Genomic DNA, 25,298 nt, shown 5'->3' with positions numbered 1-25,298 from the left:
AAGGTCCTGCTTTCTTGGCTCCATCTTGTGACCCCACAATAGATTTTATGTCTTGTTTGGGGTGGAGAGAGAAGTGGTGTTGGCCTCATAAAGCTTTGTTTCCTTGCTAATAGTTGTTCTACCATTTATTATACTAAAACACTTGTTTCTTAAAGAGTTTCTGGACCTATAGGTCCTAACTTTGGTGACCTTAAAGTTCGGCTTTCCCCCTTTCCTCCTCTGGGAAAAGGATGTGGTCATTAAAGTATTTGTGTATATGTATTAAAGGAAAAAAAAAAAAAAAAAACCAAAAAAAAAAAAACCCAAACGATTTTTCTGGATTTTGATCCCTGAGCCTTGTGGGGAGCTTGCCAGTCTATGTGAATTGCAATTAAAAATTAGGAATAGAACAAGAGGAAAAGATACACTTAAAAAGGAACCTTTTAATTTAGTTTTGATTGAACTGAAATTCCTTATTAAGTGAGCCAATGTAGTTTCTGGTAACTTCAGGGAAAAGATACCTTTTCCCTCCCTATCTAACCCTTGCTGATCCTGGTAGTATCTACACAGTGAGAGACCAAAGCCAATGTATAATAAATCTTAGGCCTTATGTCCTTAGAAGATCTTCTAGCTAAAGGAATGGCAGTAAAATGAAAATAGTAAAGGTAGACTTATTTAATTTTTTATCTAGCCAGTTTTAAATACACTGCTTATTCCTTTTCAGGGGCTGTAATAAGTTTTACTGATAAGACTGTTCCAGTGTTTTTACTTATGATAAGCCTACGTGTTTGTTATTGCTAAAATATGATTTTGAGATTACATTTTTGTTATTCTATCAACTGCAGTACCTCCACTTAGCAGTGTTAAAGAAAAGCAGGCAGGGCTGGAGTTGTGCTAAGTGGTAGAGCTCTTGCCTGGCATGTATGTGCAAGGCCCTGGGTTTGATCCTCAGTACCACATAAAAATAAATAAATAAAATAAAGGTATTGTGTCCAACTACAACTAAAAAATAAAATATTAAAGAAAAGAAAAGTAGGCCTGGCCATACCATCTGATGAGAGAGAGAGAGAGAGAGAGAGAGAGAGAGACAGACAGACAGACAGACAGACACAGACACACTGACTTCTTTCTGTTCTCTCAGACTTGTTTTGTCTAAGGTATTGGACTTAAAAATAAGCAAACACATAGCTTGGACTATAATTGCATTGATCTTGAAGTGCACAGGCAGTGAACTTTCAGGAGGCCAGCCAGGCAGTGAGAGGATAGGGAGGGACTTGCTAAATAGGTGGTGAGGACAAGGGTTCTTACTGCCCCGATTTGGCCAAGGTGAGCCACAAGGACGCATATACAGTCCTGGGTCAGTCCAGCACTCTGTGCGATGGCATGAGTGGCTGGCCATGGTAGTGCCTGAGGATCAAGATGGCTTTTGTGGATGCTGAGTCTAATAATGACATGGGTATGCTGTCACAGGACTGCCAGACAGAAGTACTCTGGAGGCCTGCCACTGATTTGATTTCCCCTGAGTTGTCAGATACACCCAAATAAGGACTCTTGAAGAAGGACAACAACTTGTAGGAAGTCAGCTTTTGGATTGATTTTTGAGAATGAAAGGAGGCAGGACTAGTTTCTGGTGCTTAATTATATGAGGAAGCAGAAAACCAAAATGCACTAAACCTTGTGTATACTGGACTTCTCCAAATAAGCAACCACATACCTCTAAGTCGGTGCCATTAGGAAGAAATGTAGGAACAATTCTGTGGTTGCATGATCTGGATCTATTTGGCTATAGGATTTTTTTTTTTTTTTGAGGGTGGGGCTTGGAAATCTCTATATTTTAAAAGTTCACTGAGGTATAGTTGACATATGTAAAATTCCTGCTTCTGAAGAGTTTGATGAGTTTTGACAAACGTACATTTATAAACCCCAACCACAATCCAGACATGGAACTTTTTCAACACCTGAAAAGTCCCCTCATGTTCCTTCTTAGGCAATCCCCTCCTATCCCACAGTCTCTGGCAACTCCTAATCACATAGCATGTAACTGTTCATCCAGCTGGATTGTTTAGGAGGTCACTGAGATGAGACTAGGGTTAAAGGGAATGGGAAAGATTAGTGTCGTGTTGTTAGTGTATGGGATCAATCGCAGTTAACTGTTTGTAGTTAAGGAAGCAGCTAAATGAGTTAAAATTTCTGACCTCAAATTTCAAAGAAAGTACAATCCTCTAGGATTTTTGCTTTTTGTTTTTGGTTCCTGTTCACTTAAAATAGCAAAATATTTCAAGCATGCATAGACTTGCAGGCAATACTCATGCCATGACCATCCAACATTATAAAATCTTGATTCATTGTTATATATCCTTTAGATTTTTTTTCTTTTTTTCAGTTCTAGGGATTGCACTCTATACATTGTAGGCAAATGTTTTACCTTGAGCTACATCCCTAGTTCTATTGTGGAGTGTTAGGATCAAACTCTAGTATTTTTGAAAAAGTTATGCTAAATGATTTCCAAAGTGAAACTTCAGAGGCAAAGCTGTTTTCGAGAGAAGAAGTAACAAAAACTTTCTCCTTGGCCAAACTTTAGTCAGGCTATGAACCTTCTCCTAGGCCCACTTGTGTATTTCTTGTAAAATCCAGTCATAGAAAACAGCCACGCTAATTCAGTTTAGACAGAGCCTGTCATCCTTGATGTCTGATCAAGGTTCCCTACCCTTCACTTTTCCCCAGGTGATTCCAATTACTTTGGCCTGCCTTCAGTTGGTTTAGCTAGAATAACCCTTAAGCCTCATGCTTCCTCTTAGTAATTTTCAATCCTCTTACCCCAACACTATTCCTTGGCTATTTAGTCCCACTTGTCCATGCTGTATGCAGAGCTCAGCCCAATCTCTCCCCAACTGCAAAATCCTAGTTCAGCATTCCTGGTAATATTTCCATGGTACTGCATAAAATCTTCCTTCCTGCACTTTAACAAGTATCAGTGAATAATTTTCTATTCCCTCTGAACAAAAGGGGCTAAAGCACCTAAGGTGCTGAACGTGCTGTGATTCCGGGCCTCCACCCTCAGGGTGCCGCAGGGCTGTTACTAGGGTAAGGCAAGAGGCAGGCTGCACACTGTCACACACAGAGTTACAGTGAGTGCTGACCGCGCCATCTAGGCCAGGCCATACATGTTCTGGGGCTTCTGCAGGAGGAGCTGATCCCTCCAGTGCCAGCATGCTGACACCCCCCTGTCCTAAGCGTCGCTCTCAGCATCACGACCTCCGGGGCCGGTCCTCCCGGGCCGCTCTCACCACCTACCTCACAGATGACTGGTGCTGCTTACTCTTCCGAGAGGAGGTGGTGCTGGTTGGCTGCTGCCGCATCACGTGGGCCACACCCACATTTAAGGGCTGGGCGGCTGGGAGGGTCACATGACCAGTCAATAGCGCGGGCTGCTGCATGATGGGATTGTAATGGCTGCCGTGCGCATGCGTGTTCCTGAAAAGGAAAAAGGAGGTGGTTTTTATGGAAGCAGTGCCTTTATAGGATGAAATTACCTTTTAACTGAAAGCTGACCATGGCTGGGGATGTGGCTCAGTGGTTAAGAGCCACTGGGTTCAGTCTCTGGTACAAGGGAAAAAAAAAAAAAAAAAGAAGCCGACCACGTCCCATTGAAGGGGCGGGAAGAACCTGACGGGTTGGCAAGAACCAGGGCTTACGTGGGAAGAAGGCCAAGTGTGCAGGCTGTGCTTCCAAGTTCTGGGGACTTAAGTATTCCCTCTAACTTTTAAGTCCTTGAACAGGTGATTATGCTGAACAATAATGTGTGTTTTATTTTTGAATTTATAAAGTGCCTTCAATGGATTCTTTCATTCCACTCTGTGAGGTAGACAGGATGTCTTGGTAATACCATTTTATTAATGAGGAAATTGTAGTTAATGTGAAAAACAAACTTTGAAGACTAGGACTCACATTCTCCTGGCATTAGTGAGTGTTAATGTTCTTTGGAATTCCCTCAGTGGCCGGTACAATGCACAGGCCTATAGCAGCTGATCAGTTAATTACACGCTTGCTGAATGAACAATTAGATTTACGGAAGGTTGACTGGACGTGTATAGAGTTTGGTATTAAATAAAAATTAAAAGCAGTCAGACACATATTGATAGGAATACTGGCAGCCTGCATCCTGAAAATGGGTTACATTTCAAAATTCTTATTATTTGAGTTGTATGGAGATCAGCACCTTATTTCCCCACAGAAATGTTAAAAGTGATGATTAACTCAGAAATTTCCCCATAAAAGCCCACTTGACACATAAGATAATTAAAAGCTACAAAGAATTTACTTGACTTCTTAAAAATAATCAAATTCTACCTTTGCTACTTGGGGAAAAGGATGAACAGGAAAAAAAAAAAAAGGAGCAGATGAACACTTTTGTAGAAATGTTGATACTCTTAGGCATTTACATGGACTTCAGAAACTGATGTTATGGCTTCTTTATTTTGTCGTTGTTCTTTCCCTACACAAATGTGGTGTTCTTTTCCTTTGAAACGAGTCCAGCATTAGTACTGCTCTTTTGTTTATTAGTCAAGATCACAGATGTTCTTTGGTCCACATGTAAAGTGGGAGAGAATGGAAGAAAGTGCATTGCTTATGGATGTTGCTGGTGATTGCTAGGTTAAGAGATGGAAAAGAGAAGAGAGGGAGGCTAAGAAAATATGCATGAATAAGTGCATGATATTGCTGAAATTAAATGAGCTATAAATGCTGAAAGACAAAGGAGTAAAGGAGTATGGCATGTGTGTGGTCTTTTAGGAGAAAAGGGGTGGTGTGGGGAGAACAACAATTGGTCAGACAGCTTTCCACTTGGTTGCTGTTCCTAATGAGCTAGAGGAAGAAAAGCAGTCTTGCTGAGCATGAACTGCTGTGAATGGGCAAAAAGAAGATGACAGGCTTATTTATTGACTGTCATGTTCAGGCACTGCTGTGGTGCATGTTAAATACAGGCCAAGTGCTTTGTGTTTTGTCTTAATTTAAACCATTCAACAATCCTATGACATAAGCCTCATTATCCCCACTTTGCTGAAGGAGAAATCAAGGCTCATATAGGTTAAATAACATGCCTGGTTCCAGAAAGCCAGAATGGAAGTCTGATACACCTGATGTTGAAAGTGATTCCAATGAATGCAGGTAAGTGTGGGGAGTGAGAGGGACTGTGGGGACAGCCTGTGCGCTCACTTCTTTGTACTAGTCAGTTACAGGGAGAGTCGAGGAAGCTGTAATAGAGGCTTGACCGGGCGCTTATAGCTCTACCTGTCAGCCTCTTCCAGAGAGCTCTCTATCTACAATGTTCTTTTGGGTCAGAAAAGGAATTATGGGTAACTTCAAGGTGGGATGGAGACTCTCAAGAGGGTTGAGGGGAGTGACCAGCCCTGGTGTTTATGCTGAAGGAGAGACAGCCCAGAAGGGTCGTGAGGAGTTGGGAACAACTTGGAAGTGGCCATGAAAACCACAGAGCAGCATGTCCATGAGGAAGTCAGTGTTTGGATGGGTGGAGTTCAGGAAATTCACAGGGGTGTGGTGTGCTGGCAGGTGGTCACCTGGATGTCTTTAGGGTCTATGGGAAGTGGAATGTGATAAGACACCACTAGTAACTGGAGAAGCACACTCAACAAACATGCCAGAGTTTGCCATTCCAACAAATCCTATCTGTCAAGCCTTCCCTGGGGAAGTCAGATAGACTCCAGGGTGCTTATGTCTCCAAACATCCCGAGAACATTTTCTAGAATTGCTTAGGGCTTTGGGGACTCTCTACTGCTTTCTTTAACTGGTGACAAACCCTTCTTTTCTGAAAGTGGAATTTAATTCTGAGAAAACCCAAAAATCATGCAGAGCTGAGTCTGGTGAATAACACTGATGATTGAATGATGCAGCTTAATTTTGGGAAGAAAAATGACAGATAATCATAAGTTAATAATCTGATTTTCTTAGATCCTGGTGCTTTATTTAAAAATAACCATTACAGTGTAGTCATAGTCCTGTAATCTCTGCGTCAGTGGTGGACATGCCTCCCATCCCAGACACACCACTCACTCTTAAAGTTTCCTGCTTACCTCCAGTCGGCCAACTGCTGGGTGCCTGCCATGGTCTCGGGAATCACAGTCGCATGCTGCACTGATGTGTGGGTGGCCACTCCAGTCAGCTGCTGCCATGCTGGAGGAAGCAGGATCTGTTGGGTCCCACTCGGCCAGGCCTGCTGTGGGACAGAGGACATTTGCAGTCACCACATTTGTTAATCACATAATTAACTTATACTGTGCCGGGAGTGGTGCTAGACCCTGTGAAGGGTGTGAAAGTAGTCTCTGGCTTCAAAAACTATGTTAACAGGAAGCAATACTAACACATATGAACTAAATAGAAGATAAGTACAGGGACACAAAGTTGAATGGAAGGGATTCATTCATGTTGAAGAATGATTTATTTGGGGATTTGCTCTAATGGGCTATGCTAAAAGTTTCTAAAAGTCATTTATTGACTTGTTCTGCCACAGAGCTACATGCAAATGATTGAGGGAGTTGAGCTGGGTGACTCCTTGCCCTTAGGGAGCTTTCTTTTTAGTGTACTTGATTTGATACTTAACCTTTTGTTGATTATTTAGTACCTACAGGTCTAACTTGTGCTATCTTCTGAATCTAAGTTTACAAAATCCTGAGATGAATGAGTATTTGGTGCTGGCCTACACCTTGGATCAAGCATTCAGTAGTCCTCCCCTCATCTGCCAGCTTTTGAAGTGACTTTCTTGTCTGGAACCTTCAGCCTACTTGAGAATCACCTTAGCTCCTCAAAGCAAAAATGAGAGATTGTTAGGAAGTCATTGCTTCCATCTTCAAAAGACTAAGATTTTCCTAAGAAATCTAAAATAGACTTTTGTGGTTCTTTCTTGAATGTTGTATTTTAAGCTCTTCATATTCTTCATCACTATTTTTGGTCACTAAATAATTCAGACTGAAAGTAGAATTTAAAGTTGGGCTCATAAAGGGCTACCACTAAGGTAAAATACCTCTTGGGCAGGTCAGGGATTTAAGTTTTTGATATCTTAGTCATATCTCTCTCTCCACCTGGCTGGACATGACCAATATCGGGTAATTCAGCTAATATAGTGCTCTACACACTGGGCAGGTGTTTAACACGTGTTTTGACTCACATATACAGACAAGTACTTCTGGAAATGGATGGCATTTTGAGTCAAGGCTTAAAAAACAGTGCTTATAAAAATGAAATAGCCACATTTGGAGCTGTCCTGCTTCTCTGTTCTGTCAACTGTCTGGCAACTGTAGTGTTGCCAATGAAGTCTGTGAGATCACTTCTACTTTTTGATAATGCCTGTTTGCTTACTGATCTGTTTTGCTATAGGAAGAATGCTTAGAGGCCATGGGTAATACATAGGTGCTTAATAAATATTCTTGATAAATGAAGAATCAACTCTTGATAAATAAAGAATCAACTCTACCAAGTCTGTTTTCTATAGTTAGTATTATTTCAGGTTTACCAAATGCCTCATAAGAAGAAAAATAAATTGGTTAAAACAGTTGTCATCTCAAAATATTAAGTAAATAACAATTTCATTGGCAGTAAGATTTTTACTGCTTAGTCATCTGGAACTTATTTCAGATCTCATGAAAAGCATGAGTTTTGATTAACATCATTAAAAATATCTTGAATAAAGCTCAGATCATCATTTTTAAAACTTCCCTGAAATGGATATTAACATTTTACCTCAAAGAGATGGTACAAAAGGCCATTTTTGACCTTTCAAACTGATTGATACACTCAACTCATTTCAGATGACCCTTCATAGACAGTTCTATGATTCATTATTACTACTAAGAATAGAGCTAATATTTCTTATTGTGTGCCAAGCACAGAGTTAAGTCCTAAGTAGATTTTTTGACTTCTTAACACCAATTGTGTGAGGGGATGCTATTGTTTCCTTTCATTTCTCAGATGAAAACAGAGAAGTTAAACTTGCCCAGAAACTTGGTACATTAAACATATATGTTTATTGTTCTTAATAAACCCAACTAAAATGATTGTGAGGGAATAAAAAAATTTGGATTCATAAGAGCAAGAAAATAGGGGAGAGACAATAACAGTTAACAAAATTTAAGGAGCAGGATAATAGACAATTACCAGGTGAGTGAGCAGACAGAAGGAGTCTAAGGGAAGCTGCATGTTAAACCCTCAGCTCCCAGATCCCTGGTATGCAGGCTTATACCTCCCCCAAAGTTGGAGCTGGATGATTCTCTCTAGGGAAACTGAAAAGAACTACAAAAGAAAAGAGTTACAGATACAACATTTGAGGATCTGAGGTCTGCAGTGAACATTCTGGGCTTGTCCCTTATCTGCCTAAAGAGAAGGCCACATTCAGTGGTCCTCCCCTCATCTGCCAGCTTTTGGAGGAAATTTTAAGAGCCTCGGTCTTACATATGTCAACAGCTAAGGATGACCAGACATTAAAGGAAGCTTCCAGCATTAAAGAGTCTAAGATAAACAAAAAAGAAGCTGGGAAGAAGAAACACAACGTAGAAATCAGAAGAGAATTTCCAAAGACTTGTAATTAATGTTCATACCGAGTTAAAAAAATCCACAAAGTAAGATCATATAGTGAAATATATATTTATATACCAATAGCTACATTCAGTGAACAAGAACACACTCTTAGAAATGAGAACTATGACAAAATGAACACTTCAAGGAAATTTCTCAGAAAGTACAGACAAAATATATAGAAAATGGGGTGTGTGTGTGTGGGGGGGAGAAAATTGGAAGATCAATTTATAAGTTCCAATAACCAAGTCTTAAGATGTCTACCAAGAAGAACCAGAAAACATAAAAAAATTATTAAAGAAAAAATAAAAAGAGTTCCAATTAAATGGGCAAATATGTGGTTGGGTATGAAGGTAGGTGGTAGAATGCTTGCTTAGCATGTATGAAGCTCTGGATTTGAAATCATGAAATTTGAGACTACTGTGGACAAAGAGAAAGTCTTAAAAGGTTTCAGAGAGACAGAGAAATAATAGTCACTGAACTCATGCTCAAATATAACACTTTAAACATATAAACCTTTCATAGCTCTAGAAAGATTTGGGATTGCATAATAAAAGATATATAGAAAACCAACCCAGTAAAAAAATGAGGAACCCATTAACTACGGGAAAACAAGAAGTTATACAAGAAAGGAAATATAATCACAGTATATTATGAAGCTCAGCTGAGAGTAATATTTACTGATAATAACTTTACGAACAATTACAGAGTAGTTGAATTAAAAATCATATGGGATGAATGGGAGAAAGGAAAGTGAGTGAATGAGAACAAGGGAGTGAAAGAGACTGGGTCGTGAGGTGGGGTGTGTTAGAGAGCTAAGTCTTCAACTTTCATTATGGGAAGTCAACTGATCATAAAGAAAATGGAAAAAAAATCAATAAAAAGAGGTCTAGAATGCTATTTAGAAACATGGAGTTAAAAGTAAGATTGAATAGTCAAAAATAATTGGAGAAAAGTTAAAGGATGAAGCAGGGAATTATATTTTCTTATATGTTTGTGGTATCATTTAGCTTTAAAAAATTATATGTCTGTATTAGTTTGAAAAGGATAACATTTAAATTTTAAAAGTAACTTCCATAGGCTAGACTTATAGGTTAATGGTGGAGTATTTGTCTAGCATGCCCAAAGCCTGGGCTTCAATCCCAGTATTTTTTTAAAAAATATTTATTTATTTATTTAGTTGTAGTTGGGCACAATATCCTTATTTTATTTATTTATTTTTATGTGGTGCTGAGGATCCAACCCAGGTCCCGCCGGTGCTAGGCGAGCGCTCTACTGCTGAGCCACAATCCCAGCCCTCAATCCCCAGTATTGCAAACAAATAAAACAATGAGCCAGGCACTGTGGAACATGCCTGTAATCCTGGCTACACAGGAGGCTGAGGTAGGAGGATGGCAAATTCAAAGCCAGCCTCAGCAACTTAGTGAGGTGCTAAGCAACTTAGTGTGACCCTATCTTAAAATAAAAAAAAAAAAAGGGCTGGGGATGTGGCTCAGTCATTAAGCACCTCCGAGTTCAATTCCTGGTACCATCACCACTACCACCACCAACAACAACAATAACAAATACCACAAAGACAAAAACTTCCCCAAAGTCACACAGCCAGTAAGTGGTGGGTGTGGCATCTTAATGTGGGCTACCTTAATTTCCATGCTGTCAGCCAATATCCTATCTTCATTTATGGAGGTAACACAAAAAAACGATGGCCCCTATTGGGATTAGGCATTGGTGGTAACTGCATAAATGTGGCACAAACAAGTCTTCCTTATTCAGCGCCCAGCAAGACAGAAGCAGATATCAAGACAGATTGGTTGCTGAAAATTTTATCAGTAGAGATTTTAAGTGAGAAGCATTGAAGTTTGATATTTTGGACAGTTTACATAGTTCAAGCTAATATCTTGTCCTTAGGAAAATATTTAAAGGCATTTAGGTGATATGACTCAGTTGAAAGAATGCAAAACATTTCTACATGGAATGGTGGAGTCTATAAGGATCTGGCATTTCGGAATTTTTGATATAACCATGCTAGTCAAAGGGGGTTTTAGATCCTACCACTTGACAAGTAAGATGAATTCAATATTTTCTCCATCTAAACAGTCTCCTTTCTATCTTTTCACCTTTACTTGCTCATTCAAAATTTCTGTTGATGGTCAAGATGCTAACTGTGGCTCAGGATCTGGGAAGATAGAGGGATCAGCTCCTTTTAGAAAGTATTTAAAAAGTTTTCTCTGTGGGTTAGATCCATAAAGATCACTCCTATGTCACTGACATGAGAGGGTGGGATCACCATCCCCTCCTGCCATGCACATAACCTCAAGGTATCCTACAGAGACTTGTTTCCTTATAAGGATGTGGTATGGGGAGGAAAAGAGCAAAGAAAATGAAATTAACATGAGGAATAGATTCAAAGATTCCATCTCTAAACCTTCACAAATCAAGTACTTGAAAGGTTTTGCCAACTTTTTGGAATATTGAAAGCAAATACTAGTGTTTGAATATATATTATAAAAATAATAGTATTTCTGCTTGATACCTAGAAATTTACTTATAGAAAAATGAAGACTTCAATTTAAATGTTTAATTATTGCTTTAAAAAATAGCTGCCATACTAGTTTTGCAAGTTATTATTTTTGTCCTTTGAAAAGATCATTTAAAAATATCTAGGAGAGAACCCCCATCTTAACAGGCTAATATATTGGCATGAATTAAGTGATAAGCAGAGAGAAATAGAAAAAGTTACCAACAAACAAAAAGACACAGTGTGATACTGGGTAGGGCAGGGTTTTTTTTTTGTTGTTGTTTGTTTGTTTTTAATCTTAATATATCTTAGAAGGCTTTACATGTCCACACACATAGGTCTATCATATCCTTTAAATGGCTACATGGTGTTCCATTTTATGCATTCATGTATTGATTTAACAAATCCCCTACTAGTGAATAATCAGCTTGCTTCCAACAGTTCCCTCTTATAAACACTATAGGAATTAAAACCCTTGTACAAACATTGTTCATTTTCCCAATTATAGATTCGGGTTAAATCAACTTTACAACACTCTAGAGACTCTTTTTCAAGTAACTAACCATAAGGTAAAGTTCTATTCTACTATGACTAAAGGACTGAAACAAATTCAGAAGTGCTTAGCCTATGGGTTCCACCAGACTGAACAATGCAGAATATCTATTTTAGCTAAGAAGAGATGCTATTTGTTTGTTTGTTTATTTATTTATTTTCAGAGACAGTTCCTGGATTCCTTGAGTTAAGTGTGCAAACACAAAAGGGTCTATAATTACCCTCTACAATACACATGAAATCTTTAGATTTTGACTCAAAGAAGAGGAGCACTAGAATATTGTTTGGACTTTTGCCACTCAGATGAAGTATAAACAAGCTTCTTTGCCCCTGAACTAAGCTGTAATTCTTTCCCTTGATCTGTCTCGGCCTTTTCTGAAATCCCCATCACTGAACTATGGAAACAAAAGGAAGCTACAAAGACTGGTGAGAAGCAAAGTATAGGCCTGCTGTAAATATGTAATGTTCTCTTTTGATAACCCTTCAACAAGAAAGTATTTTGTGTGCCACCAGTTGGTATTAGGGGTCACTTGCACAGTTTCAATATGGACATAAGAATAAGGAGACAAAGAATAGTTAATATCAATCTTAATTAAACTGCTCCAGGAGACAGAAGAGGTAGTAAGATCCAATATAATCTTATACTCAAATCAGATAAGGATTGTATAAGGTAGTGAAATTATATGCTATTCCTAACTTAGGAATACAGATGCAGAAATACTAACTACAAAAACAGAATCCAGTATCAAAAACTGTTGCACCATGTCAACCACAACATGATCAAATAAAGTTTATCTCACATATAAAAGAACAACTTAGCATTTCAAAATCTATTATTGTAACTTTTAAATAAACAGATCAGGGAAGAAAGATCACATGACTATTCTAATGGAGACAAAAAGAATATTTGATACAATTCAATATTTATTAAAAAATTTAAATAAGATAAAGTGTCTCAATAAGATAACAAACAACCCAATCAACAAATGGGCCAAGGACCTGAACAGACACTTCTCAGAGGAGGACATACAATCAATCAACAAGTACATGAAAAAATGCTCACCATCTCTAGCAGTCAGAGAAATGCAAATCAAAACCACCCTAAGATACCATCTCACTCCAGTAAGATTGGCAGCCATTATGAAGTCAAACAACAACAAGTGCTGGCGAGGATGTGGGGAAAAGGGTACACTTGTACATTGCTGGTGGGACTGCAAATTGGTGCAGCCAATTTGGAAAGCAGTATGGAGATTTCTTGGAAAGCTGGGAATGGAGCCACCATTTGACCCAGCTATTCCCCTTCTTGGTCTATTCCCTAAAGACCTAAAAAGAGCATGCTACAGGGACACTGCTACATCAATGTTCATAGCAGTACAATTCACAATAGCAAGACTGTGGAACCAACCCAGATGCCCTTCAATAGACGAATGGATTAGAAAAATGTGGCATTTATACACAATGGAGTATTACTCTGCATTAAAAAATGACAAAATCATAGAATTTGCAGGGAAATGGATGGCACTAGAGCAGATTATGCTAAGTGAAGCTAGCCAATCCCTAAAAAACAAATGCCAAATGTCTTCTTTGATATAAGGAGAGTAACTAAGAACAGAGTAGGGACGAAGAGCATGAGAAGAAGATTAACATTAAACAGAGATGAGAGGTGGGAGGGAAAGGGAGAGAAAAGGGAAATTGCATGGAAATGGAAGGAGACCCTCAGGGTTATACAAAAGAACATACAAGAGGAAATGAGGGGAAAGGGAAAAATAATACAAGGGGGAGAAATGAATGACAGTAGAGGGGGTAGAGAGAGAAGAGGGGAGGGGAGGGGAGGGGGGATAGTAGAGGATAGGAAAGGTAGCAGAACACGACAGTCACTAGTATGGCAATATGTAAATCAATGGATGTGTAATTGATGTGATTCTGCAATCTGTATATGGGCTAAAAATGGGAGTTCATAACCCACTTGAAGCAAAGTGTGAAAGATGATATATCAAGAACTATGTAATGTTTTGAACAACCAACAATAAAAAAAAAAAAGATAAAGTGTCTCTATCAAATATTTGTACTAAATAAAATATCTAAGGGGAAATAGAAGAATTTTCTTTAAGTTTGATAGAAGTTTAAACATGGTTTTGGATGCCCTGTTCATCCCAGTGATAAACAATAAATAAAAAGTGTTAGGACTGAAAAACAAGAACAAAACAGTATCTTTTACAAATAAAAAGCTTATCTACATAGCAAGTCACAGAAGCAGGATTGATGTAAACTCAACAGACCAAAACCATTTATATTTCTATAAACCAAAAATAAAAAATCTGATTAATAAAATTAATGGCAACAAAAATTGCAAAATACTTAGGAATTATTCCTACAAGGAAAAACTTTATTGACAATAATAATAAATAGAGTTATACCATGTTCATGGATAAAATGATATTATAAAAATATATCAGTGGTTCTTAAAGTAAATATAAATTCAATGCAATCAATAAATATAAATCAGTGTTTTTTGTGTGTGTGTTTTTTTTTCCTGAAGCTAACATTCTGTGGAAGAGTGATGTTAGAATTCTATGGAAAAGAGATAAGACTAACCAAGGAAATTTTGAAGAACTATTTGGGGACAAAGCTTTCCATACCAGATACCAAGACATATATTAAAGTTATAATGATTAAGACAACAGAATATTAGAGAAGCCAGTGGACTATAAGAAAATCCAGAACAGACCTATGTAATTTGACTACTTAAAACTTAAAACAACAAAATCAAAACCAAAACCAACTTCTAACAGGACAGCATAAGTAAAGTATCTTTGGGTACACTTTGGGAAAAGCATTTGGGAACCTACCTTATTTAAAAATAAAGGTGCTTCTAAACAACATTTAGGTCAAACTGCTCTTGACAACAGTAAAATGATTTTACAGAAGTAGTATAACACAGTGGTTAAAAAACAGATGTTAGCAGGAGACCTCTTGGTTTTATGTTCTCATTGTCATCTTGTTGCTGTGTGACTTTAAGACAGTTATTACTTAGTTATTGGATAGACAGCATCTCTATTTGTCCAATGGAGACAAATGTCTTATTGTATTGTTGTGGGGTTACATAAATTTGCACCTGTAAAGTGCCTGGCATAATGAGGATGCAGTCATTGTTAGGGTTCAAGAGTCACTAAGAATTGATTACAGTTATGACTGCATCACTACAGTTATCGTAAATTTTTATAACGCTTTATAAATTTTCAACCATTTTTCAATTCTGTGGTCTCGTTCATTAGAGTACCTCTATGGATAGATGAGGAAGGTTCCAGCTAACAGCTTCTGTGAATTTCTTCTTCAACTATAAAATGAGGGAATAATCTCTAGGGCTCTTTTTTGGCTCAAAAAAACACATTCATTTCTATTTTACAAGAAAGAGATTTGAGGCAAAGAGATGTTAACTGACTTGCCTTAGGTCATGAGAGTTACTAGCAGATTTAGGATTAAAACCTAGGTCTCCCAGATTAATTTGCATTTCAAAGATAAAATAATGATTTCCCTAGACTCTCTGTATCTACATTTCTTCTTAGAATTGTAAGCAGATACTTAGGAAGGTAATTCACTTGGGGATCATTTAGAACATTATAGATATATTCCTGTGACTGGAAACACCTACCTCATTACCAGAGAGGGAGTTAGTGGAGATATACCTCTTTTGTGAACAACAGTAATATGGAGCATGGTAATGTGGGTAATAATATGGGGCTGGCAGGGAGCAGGAGAAAGGATTACCTGGGCAAGCAGACCTGGTTGGATCTGAAGAGGCTGAGCTCCTGGGGCTTGAGTGACAATAGGCACCGCATTTTCCATTCGCACTGAGTAGCCAGCATGCTTTGAGGGGGAAGCCTGCAAGCCTATTACAGACAGTGGGTGAGGGAGAGAGGAGTTAGTTGACAGGAAACAATGGATGACATAGCCAACTGTGTCATCTTTTATCTCCAAGTCCCAACCCATCAACCAGGTGCTGCCTGGCTTTTTGGAAGTTTCCCCTTTAGTTTCTAACTTGAATTAAAAAAATAAAAACTCCTCCTGTAATCTCGAATGTTTTCAAAAGACTAGAAGGTCAATTAAAAATTCTGTACTGTCAAGAGGTGGACAGTTATGTTGACAAATTACAACAGGACAATAAGAGCTTCTGACAATCAAGATATGCCTGTGTAGGTCACTGCAAAGGGGTCAGAGAGAGAATGGATGAATCTGTTTTGGAATCACATTGACCAAACCTAAGCAACCACACACATGCTTACTTGTGGGCTTTGCAAGAATAAAATTTGGAATTCCCGTGTAAATTGTGACAAGGTACACAGTCACCTCTAGCTTGGAGAGTCTACAGAAGAGTACTGGGGTTGTGGCCAAAGAATGATTTGGGGGAGGCAGCCCCAGGAGGTACTGTTCAGTGTTTTTCAGATTTATATTCTCCATGTGAACTGGGACTCTGTTGGCTGTCAGAGAGACTGGCAATTTTCTATAGTAAAACACACAGAGGGTATTTCATGTGAGGGAAGTAGGAGCTGACATCAGCATGACAATGGGAGCACAGACAATGTGCTTATTTACAGGCAGCTGGCCAGGGACACAATCCCTGGCAGGTGGTGAGAATAACAACAAACTGACTTGGTGCAGAAGCAAGTCCTATTGTTTCTAGGTTGGTCACAGTAGGATAGGAGCCCCCAAGCTCAGTGATACCAGAGCTCTCACTGAAAGAAACCAAGAGGGCTTTCTTCCATTAAAGTGAGCTGCCAGAAAACTGCAGGTGTCAGGCCCTAGAGGTGGTCCTGCAAGAAGCAGAGGAGGGGCTGGCTCGGCCATCCTCACCTTGGAAGCCAGGAGGACACACGATGAGAGCTTGCTGGAAGGGGTCAGGCCGGGCACAAATCTGGGCTGTTCCCGTCTGCAGGGGCATGCTCCGCTGGGCCACTGCAGCCATGGATGCCGCTGAGGGCTGGTAGAGTGTAGATTGGTAGTTTAGTATGGAGACTTCGGGATTGGCTAAGGAAATAGTGGCACTGGTGGAGGTGGGAGCCTAAAGGAATGATGGGGATTAAACAAAAATAAACACAAATAAAAAATGAGGGAGGGGTATGTTGGGAGACCGAGTCTAAATCAAATAAATGAACTCAAGGAAGACAAACCGACAAAACCAAGAGCAAAAAAAGTAAAAGGTGGAGAGGAGCAGAAAGACAGGCACCTGAAGCCACAAGAGACACACCCCCCTCGACATTGATCACCATCTGTGGGGCCCAGGCATGGGTACAAATGAACAAGGGTGCATTGCATATCTAAGGACTGAGAAGTTCAAAGCCAGGCTGGAAAACTGCGGTAACACGTCTGCCCTTCTGCTGGGACAAATACACCTTCCTAGTAATCTGGGTGACCAGGTTTGAATTGAGGGTTTTTGGATTCCTTGAATTCTGCACTGAAACATGGTGATGGGGTGGGGCTGGCAGCGAGCAGAACCCTGTTTTCCTTCTCCTGCCTAAGTTGGGTCCCACCAACTTGAGGGGCTGTGTGAGCATGTCCTGTCCTCCAGTCCCTACGTCTAAGCTCTGCTCACATCCCCTTCCCTTGGGCCTGCTGGTGTAGTCCTCTAGAGGCTCCTCTAGGCCCTAAAGACGCTGGGTCTTAGCGTGGAAGCCCACACACCCAAAGGTAAGCCAGAGCGGGGCTCTGCGCAGGGGAGCAGGACGCAAGGCTGGCTTTCTTGTCTGAGCTCCATGCACTTAGGCTGGTGCTATAGTAATAACCACGGCTGGAGGCAGAGGCTGGTGAGTCCAGAGAATTTAAATGGAGGCAGTTCGACAAGGGCAAGCCATTGCAGTGACGTCCTCTCTTTTCTTTCAGAGATATCATTAGAGAGTGAACTTCTCTGAGAGGCACGGCTACAGAGGAAAACAAATTCTAAACTGTGAATTCTCCAGCTTTCCCCCTTCTTAGTGTTGTCACACTGATCCTTCAGCAAGAGGGAGAGGTTGCTAATGACTTCAGGTTCAACATTGTCTACAGGAGATTTTTTAGAAGGTTCAAGGACTAAAGAATAAAGAGCAAAAGAGCCAGAAGGATATCTTGGACACACAATACACAAAGACCATTTCAAGTGGAATATGTATATATGTCAAATTTGATAAAAAAAAGAGCAAGTCTCATTTAACATGTTTTTTATATTTATTTATTTTTTTGTACCAGGGACTGAATCCAGGGGTGCTTAACCATTGACCTCATCCCCAGACCTTTTTTTTTTATATATATATATTTTATTTAGAGTCAGGGTCTCACTGAGTTACTTAGAGCCTCACTAAGTTGCTGAGGCTGGCTTTGAACTCATGATGTCCTGCCTCAACCTCCTGAGCAACTGGAATTATAGGCGTGTGCCACTGTACCCAGCTTATATTTAGATTTTGTACTGAAATATTAGTGCAAAGCAAATTAATTTGCTTGCAAATAATCACCAACTTCTGTGGCATGCATGCCTGGATTCCAGGGTACATATTTTAAAACATGTACACGTTTGCAGCACTACATGGCCTACCTCCATGTAGTGTGACTGGACACATGTGCGCACATGTGGGTCAGTGTTTATGTCCTGTTAGTGAGGACATGATCTGTGTTTCCTCTTTGTCCTCCTCACACCACCCTCTCCCCACATACACTTTCCCACTGTCTGCTGACGCCTGGCTTCTCCTCAGCTTTAGTTCCTAAGCGTCTCCCTGCTTGGGGCCCTAGCACAAACGTCCTGCAGGTTTCCAAGCTCATGTGAGCTATCTCACCCTCTGGTCAGTGCTGCTTCTGTCTTCTCAATGTCCCTGGAACCCACGAACTCTTTTCAGTTGCTTCTTTCCTATCTGGCTCTAATGAAAGATGTCCTGGGCTCTACATCTTCTCTTCCAATGCTTGGGCACACAGGCTAGATGGTTCTTTCCAAGACTCCCCTGTGCATGTCAGTGCCCCTGCTAATAAATTCCCAAAGACTGCCCAACACACACTGTCCATGCACCCAAGCCTGGCACTCCTTGTTCCCTTCTGAATTTTTCTTTCTTTACTCTAGATGCTCTGGGCACAGGGCAGATTAGTCTGCTCTTTGTTTCTGAGCCTATTGTGAGCACAGGTCTTTTATCTCACACAAATACTTGGGCCCACAGGGGCCTCCAAGCCTCTGAACCTCAGGGCCTAGCCTGGGGCCTGTGCTCTACTTTAGGACCCTCTCAACTCTGTCAACAGAGATAAGCCACTCCTGTCCTTGCTCTCACACAGTGCAGTGTTGTGGTCTCACCCAGCTCCTGTCCGTCTGCCTGACAGTACAGTTGGTCTCCAGACTGATGCTTCCTGGGAGGAGGGGCTCTCCAGCCCACAGTGGTCTCTCCCTCCTTGCAGTTCTCCCAATCTTGCTTTTCCTGGCCCTGCGTGTGTCCAGTTCACATTTGGATTTGTCTGTTTTTGCTTATGGCTTGTCTTGTCATGCAAACCATGGGATCCTTGAGCAGTTGACTCTTGCAGCTCTTTGTAGACTCAAGAATAAGTGGAATCTGTATCATGACATGAGCTCCAGTCCCCATTGTGACCATTAGGCATGCAGAAGATTTCCCTCAGTTTCTAATCCTGTTTAAGGATCAGCTGAAGAAGCAAGCTGCAGAGGATTATGTTTTCTACTATTCTGTATCCTCAGTGGTTCTGACAGAGGGAACTAACCTATCGCCTGATTGAGAAGAGCACAGAAAGGACCACCAAGAGCTCTTGCGACTAACAAATGGAAAATAATAAGGAAAAGCAAGTTTTTGGTGACATGGGCTTTTCAAAAATGGGAGAAGTGATTCTTGGAAGCAGTATATGTTTAATTGGTCTAATACGCAAAACAAACGGGTCTGAGTTTGGCCTATACACCCAAATTAAAATACTTGGTAGAAGGCTAGGTCCAAAGAACAGAATACCATGGAAGTGTTAAGAAGTGGCTAATCTAAAGATTTACACCACAAATATCCAAAACAGAACTCTTTATTAAATATGTCACTTGTGGGCAACCTAATGGTTTTAGGAAGTATTTTGTCAAGAAGTCTTTTTAATTTTTAGAAAGTCAGCTTCCTTGAGGATTACAGATTAGTGACACCAATTCCTTGAGACATAAAGGATCATTGATTTGTGACCATTTGGGAAAAAGTCCTTTGACTAGTCTACTGGGCATGTTAAGGGGAACAAGGAACTTTTACATAGTTTAATATCCTACTTCTGACAAAATTACGGAAATATTTTATTGCCTCTTAGTATTTAAATTGGAAGAAAAACTCAAAGGAATTCATGTAGAAAGCAAACCACCAGGAACGCTAATGGACAAAGGGAGTCTTGTTAGATTTAGAGAGCAGGTGCCACCTAGGAAAGGCACTGAGGACCTCAGTGGGACTCTGCAGTGCTCTGTGTGCATATGTTTTTCAAGAGTACAGCCTCTGAGGCCAGACTGCTGATTTCCAAGTCCACATTGCATGAACTAAGAAAGCAGCCTTGGGTAAGGGGAAGATTGCTTTGTGCCTCAGTTTCCTCTCAAGTGGGAACGATAAACCTATTGATCTCACACAGTTGCTCAGAGGATTGAGTTATGACATGCTTAGAAGAGTTGGGAACATAATAAATGCTCTATAAATGTTTACTATTAGTAATGCTATTATTTTATAACATTATCAGAGGAGGGAAAGCAGGCCTTCGTGCCTAAGGCTAAGTATGCGCTGAGTAATTTTTTCCTGATGTATTAAAAAATAGGGCATAGTAGAATCCAATGCCAGAGGATGGAGATCCTGATCACAGACCCCTTCCTTTTGTGGGGTATGGGCCCCCTTACTGGATGCTTTGGGCCTGTACTACATTACCAATCTCTTCTACTTCATCCCAGGCCTCCACTAGACCTGAGGAGAGGAGGGATGTTCTCATTCTATAACTGCCTTTTTGATGAGAAATCCCTTTGGTTTTGTGATATTTGTAACACTCTTTGGCAGGATATGCTTGCTGTCATATCACAGATAAGATGTCGTGAGCTCCCCTGGTATGCTCAGGGACACACGGACCACAGTTCCACAGCAGAGGAGAGATGCCCATGGGAGGGGTGGCCTGATGGGCAGGCTCTCCCCCTGGCGCACGTACCTGAGGGCCCTCCCCTGCACTCTGCTACAGCCTTTGGTGTTGGATGGGGCAGACAGAAGGCAGAGAGGAATAGGGAATTTGGGATCAGGGAGTTAAGATCAGGTGTCTCAAGAAGGCGATGAACAAAACCATGGTGATATTCTGTTAAGAAGCTCACATCACTGTGGATGCCTTAGCCTCAGAGCTGGGCTTGGGCCAGGTGGGATGTTAGTTTCTTTGATTCTAAGCATTAAAGATTGTGGCTCTTCACCCTGAGGGGGCTTTGAACATTAAATGTCCCTAGGGGGCAGCAGAGTCCAGGTGGCCTCCTATAGTCTAGGCAGAGGGAGACTTGACAGGCTGAGGAGGAAAACCTTCATAAGCCAATGAGTCACAAGTGGCCCAGGAAAACAGGTGGGCAGGGGCAGTGACTGAAAGAAGGGGTCAGGGACTCCTCAGTGACAGGAGGGGACCTGCCAATGAGTGGTCAGTCAGGTGAAGGTATTTATTCCTCAGGTGTAGCACATTCATACTCCTCCCATTGTGTGTGTGTGTGTGTGTGTGTGTGTGAGAGAGAGAGAGAGAGAGAGAGAGAGAGAGAGAGAGAGAGAAAGCAGACCGACATACACATAAACATTATTGTCATTACAAAGTGACAGTAAGAAAAATCTAGGGACACTTCTTTGAGGGAATGGTAAGATTGGAAGATAGGAATAGAGGAGTCTTAGACTCTAGATGCAGCTGCAGCCAGGACCTGGAGTTCATTCCTTTAATAACCCTTCCTGAGTGTCAAGCACTCTACAAAGCTGCTGGATCCTGCCAATTATTGGCAAAAGGTTGGAAATCTGTGGAATTTCCTTAGTTTTCCAGTCCCTTTTAGTTCCAGCTGCAGGAATCCTGGTGACAGACTACACTGCCCCCCCCCCCCCATTTGGAGAAAGAACAGGTTTTAACTTGAAAACAAAATCATGTGGAGCCAAGGGAGTGGGGATAGGGAGGGGCCCGAGTCCCTGCTGGTTCTTGAATTTCCTACCAGGCAGATGTCAGGCATAAAAGGATCATGGCTGCTCCCCTCCCCGTTCCCACACTGGGCCAAAGGAAGGCAGGAAGAGGTGCTATCTTAGAAGTCCCTCTGAGAGTCCTTTCTGGGACCCTTCAGTGGGGCTAGGAGCCAACAGAAAGAGTGCCTGGGTCTCTCAAAAGAAATCACTATGGCAGCAAATACTTCCTTAGGAGTGAATGACAGCAGAAGGATTCTGTCCCCTGACTGGGTTTGGTGGGGAAATCAGTCTTGCTGTTCACGCGGGCAGCCTGCCTGGTTCCCCTCAGCACCCCACTTACCTGGTTGTGGACAGTGGTCAGCTGGTTGTTGAAGGTCATGGTCAGGTTGGTAGAGGTGCTGGGGGCCACATGCGTGATGAAAGGGGTTTTGCTCTGGTTCACTGTGTCATACATGTTCACCCGACGTTTGCAAATCTCCATGTTTTGGAAACATGATTTGACACTGTTTACATAAAAAGCAGAGACAGACACAAGGGAAAGGGGTGAAGATCAAATAGGATAAAGGGGAGAAAATGGAGGGAAATAATTAATCCAATCAACAACGACCAGAGAAACTTAAGTTTACCCAAAATGTCCTGGTTTCTCATGTAAAGTCTGTGCATTTGTGACCACCGATGTTACTTGGATGGCTTTCCCATGGCCCTGCCACCTTTCTCATATCCTGGGTGGAAGGAGGTTGTACATATCCCAGTAGGCATGACACCTCGCTGCATTCCCCATGTTGCCCCTCTGCCTCCTGCCTCACTGCCCCTTCTCCACTCCGGGGCTTCTGGCCCATAAACAAATGTATCAGCTCTCTGGGAACATCGAGTAGCTTACAAAGTGCCTGTACCTGCCCCTTTCCTGGGCCACCGGCATGATCTAGGGGATGGCCAAGGAACTCTCCCAGTGCCAGGAACACATGGCTCCTCTTTGTACTCAACAGAATTGGTATGTAAAGAAAACGATAAAGATGCAAATAATTAACAATAATGCTGACACTTGCTGAGAGCATTGATAGGTGTTTGCAATCCTTCACTCAGTCCTATGACATCCACAGGATGGAGGTAGGATTAGTGTTCCTATTGTATGAGTGAGGCTGAGGCCCAGGGAGAGCAGGTAGTTTGCCACACAAAGGTAATTACTGTCTAGGGAACCTATACCCTCTCTCTCTCTCTCTTCCTTTATCCTTGCGTTTTTTTCTAATTCTTGCTCAGTTACATGAAGTAGCATTTCCCCTTCTTTTTCTTCCTCCATTGCATTGGTGAATCAAAATAAAACCCTAATTACAGAGTTATGAGAGCAGAACAGACACCAGCATCAAGGAAGAAGAAACCTCCAGTGGCCTTGACCATTCCAGTTCCTGAAGATCCATCATAAAGCATCCTGCAGAGCCTACATACTGCTGCTCATTCACTTGCGGGTCTTCATTTCCTTAGAGTCACTTTTCCTCGAATGCAATTTTCAGGATAAACTTCCACTTAATCTTCAATTTAAAATGTCCATTTTAATTAGAATGTAATAATTGAATATAAGAAGTAGTTTTTTACTATTTTAAGATTACAAATGTCCACTATTTCTGTGTACACCAGGTTTTGGGCTAAGTGGTTGTTTGTGGGCTATCCCAAAGCATCCTTTCCATAAGATGCATTCCAAGTTTCAAAATCTTAGACATGACTTACATAATCCTACATCTAAGTTTATGATTACTTACACTTGCCACATAATGCATGCTAAATAAACATTTACTGATTGATGACCTTGAAGAGAAAAAGAAAGCATATTCCATGGTAACCAACAGTTTAAAATACTGCTACTAATGCTGGCGATGCCAAGGGGTTTGGAACTTCTAGCAAGTACCATGCTGCACGTGGAGGCTAAAGGTGTAAACAACATATTTTGTATTTTTTTTTTTTTTTTTGGTACCAGGGATTGAAGTCAGGGATGCTTAATCACTGAGTCACATTACCCATTCCCCAGGCCTTTTTATTTTTTGTTTTGAGACAGGGTCTCACTGAGTTGCTTAGGGCTTCACTAAGTTGCTGGCTAGCTTTGAACCTGTGATCCTCCTGCCTCAGCCTCCCAAGTTGCTGGGATTATAGGCAAGCACGACTTACACATTTTGTATTCTCTTTGGAATGCATTTAAAGCACTTGATGGTTTTGTGATGGTTTAGTGCAAAGTTCTGACTCCTTCAGAATTTTCTAACTGAAATGATTTGCATTTTGATTGTCAGGACAAGGCAAGTGCTTTTACTTTGGGTTAGTTAAGAAGATTGGTTTTTAAAAGATTCGTACACTAGAACTCTGGTATGGACAAATGAGGGGGCATCTCTTTCACCTAGTAATCCAGATGTTGGGGCAGCTGTGGCTGAGTCCCAAGGTTGGGAGTCCATAGCAAGGTGGGCCTGGAGATTTATTTTCACCCCCAAGTTTTCCATGGTCTTCCCAGCAAGTTCTGGGGAGCCCTAGGGATTTGGCCTACTCTCAGGAAGACTATGTGTTCTCAAAGACCTGCCTCTCCTTCTGAGGCCCCTTTCAGTGTTCCTCAGTAAAGCATTGTGTTGGTGGTTCTTTACAGAAGCCAGAGGAGGACAGGATGCCATTCCTCAAGCCCCCCCTACTATATGGGGCTGATTTTATGGTGTGACTGCCTCACCATCTTAGTGCTCAGTTAGCTGAAGTAGAATTTCTCCTTAGTGCAAATGGTCAACAGGGCTTTCTGAGAACACCCCATATCCTGTCTCCTGCCCTTGCTGTTTCCCATCATCCTTCTTTACCCCTGAACATAGAAAAACTGGTGTCCTGGGAGTCCTAGCCAGTACGTCACCAAATTTGTCCTTTTTCTTGTGTTACAGATGACACCTCCCTGATTGATTCCTGCCACACTCAAAAATAGGGCAGATCCCCTGAAAAAAGTTTGAGGGGCTGGGGTTATAGCTCAGCAGTAGAGCGCTTGCCTTGTATGTGCAAGGCCCTGGGTTTGATCCTCAGCACACATAAAAATAAATAAAAGTTATTGTGTACAACTACAAAAAATAAATACTAAAAAAAATAAAAAGAGTTTGAAAGAGTTGGTCCCTATTCCTTCTTTGTTACTGGAGTTAGGTTGTTTCAAAAGCGGCTCTGAATGAAAGAGGCACTTTCTGGTAGTTGCGATGCAACTTAACTTGCTTCGCTGACTGGGAGGAACAGAACTGACACAGACGAAGCGCCGCGGGTGCCCCCGCTCACTGTAGGCTGGATAGGGTCCTGTCCAGGCTGGAGACTCAGCCAATGGCAGGGCCAACCATGATCTGCAAGCCTCTCTTTTCACAGTCTTCCCTTTCCCTCCAGATCAAAGAGAACATGTTGCTCTTGGGCACCCTAATTCCCCTGCAGACCACAGGGATTCCTTATTCTTTTGTGTCCAGAATATCTGAGAACATTAAATTTCCCATCCACCAAAGACCCCCTGTCCCACTCATTCACCCAGGCCGTTGCCACTGGCT

The 25,298-nt window shown here is 41.2% G+C and overlaps 1 protein-coding gene across 5 annotated transcripts in view; it reads right to left on the bottom strand.

The window, feature by feature from the left end:
- Window positions 1–25,298, bottom strand: part of Hipk2 (homeodomain interacting protein kinase 2) — a 245,985-nt gene that overhangs the window by 91,529 nt on the left and 129,158 nt on the right. For 3 of the 5 annotated variants that reach the window (XM_071611718.1, XM_071611726.1, XM_071611719.1), the window contains exons 7-11: window positions 22,109–22,271; window positions 16,484–16,691; window positions 15,401–15,522; window positions 6,069–6,211; window positions 3,274–3,453 (exon numbers count right to left, since the gene is read on the bottom strand). In XM_071611718.1, the coding sequence (XP_071467819.1) occupies window positions 3,274–3,453; window positions 6,069–6,211; window positions 15,401–15,522; window positions 16,484–16,691; window positions 22,109–22,271 (816 nt within the window). The remainder of the gene's footprint in view (window positions 1–3,273; window positions 3,454–6,068; window positions 6,212–15,400; window positions 15,523–16,483; window positions 16,692–22,108; window positions 22,272–25,298) is intronic. The other 2 variants (XM_071611728.1, XM_071611729.1) reach the window with 1 other exon arrangement.

Source organism: Marmota flaviventris, chromosome 1 (genome assembly GCF_047511675.1).
Source record: "Marmota flaviventris isolate mMarFla1 chromosome 1, mMarFla1.hap1, whole genome shotgun sequence".
NCBI lineage: Eukaryota > Metazoa > Chordata > Mammalia > Rodentia > Sciuridae > Marmota > Marmota flaviventris.
Note: the sequence above shows the minus strand (reverse complement) of the source record. Positions and strands in the feature narration are given on the sequence as shown.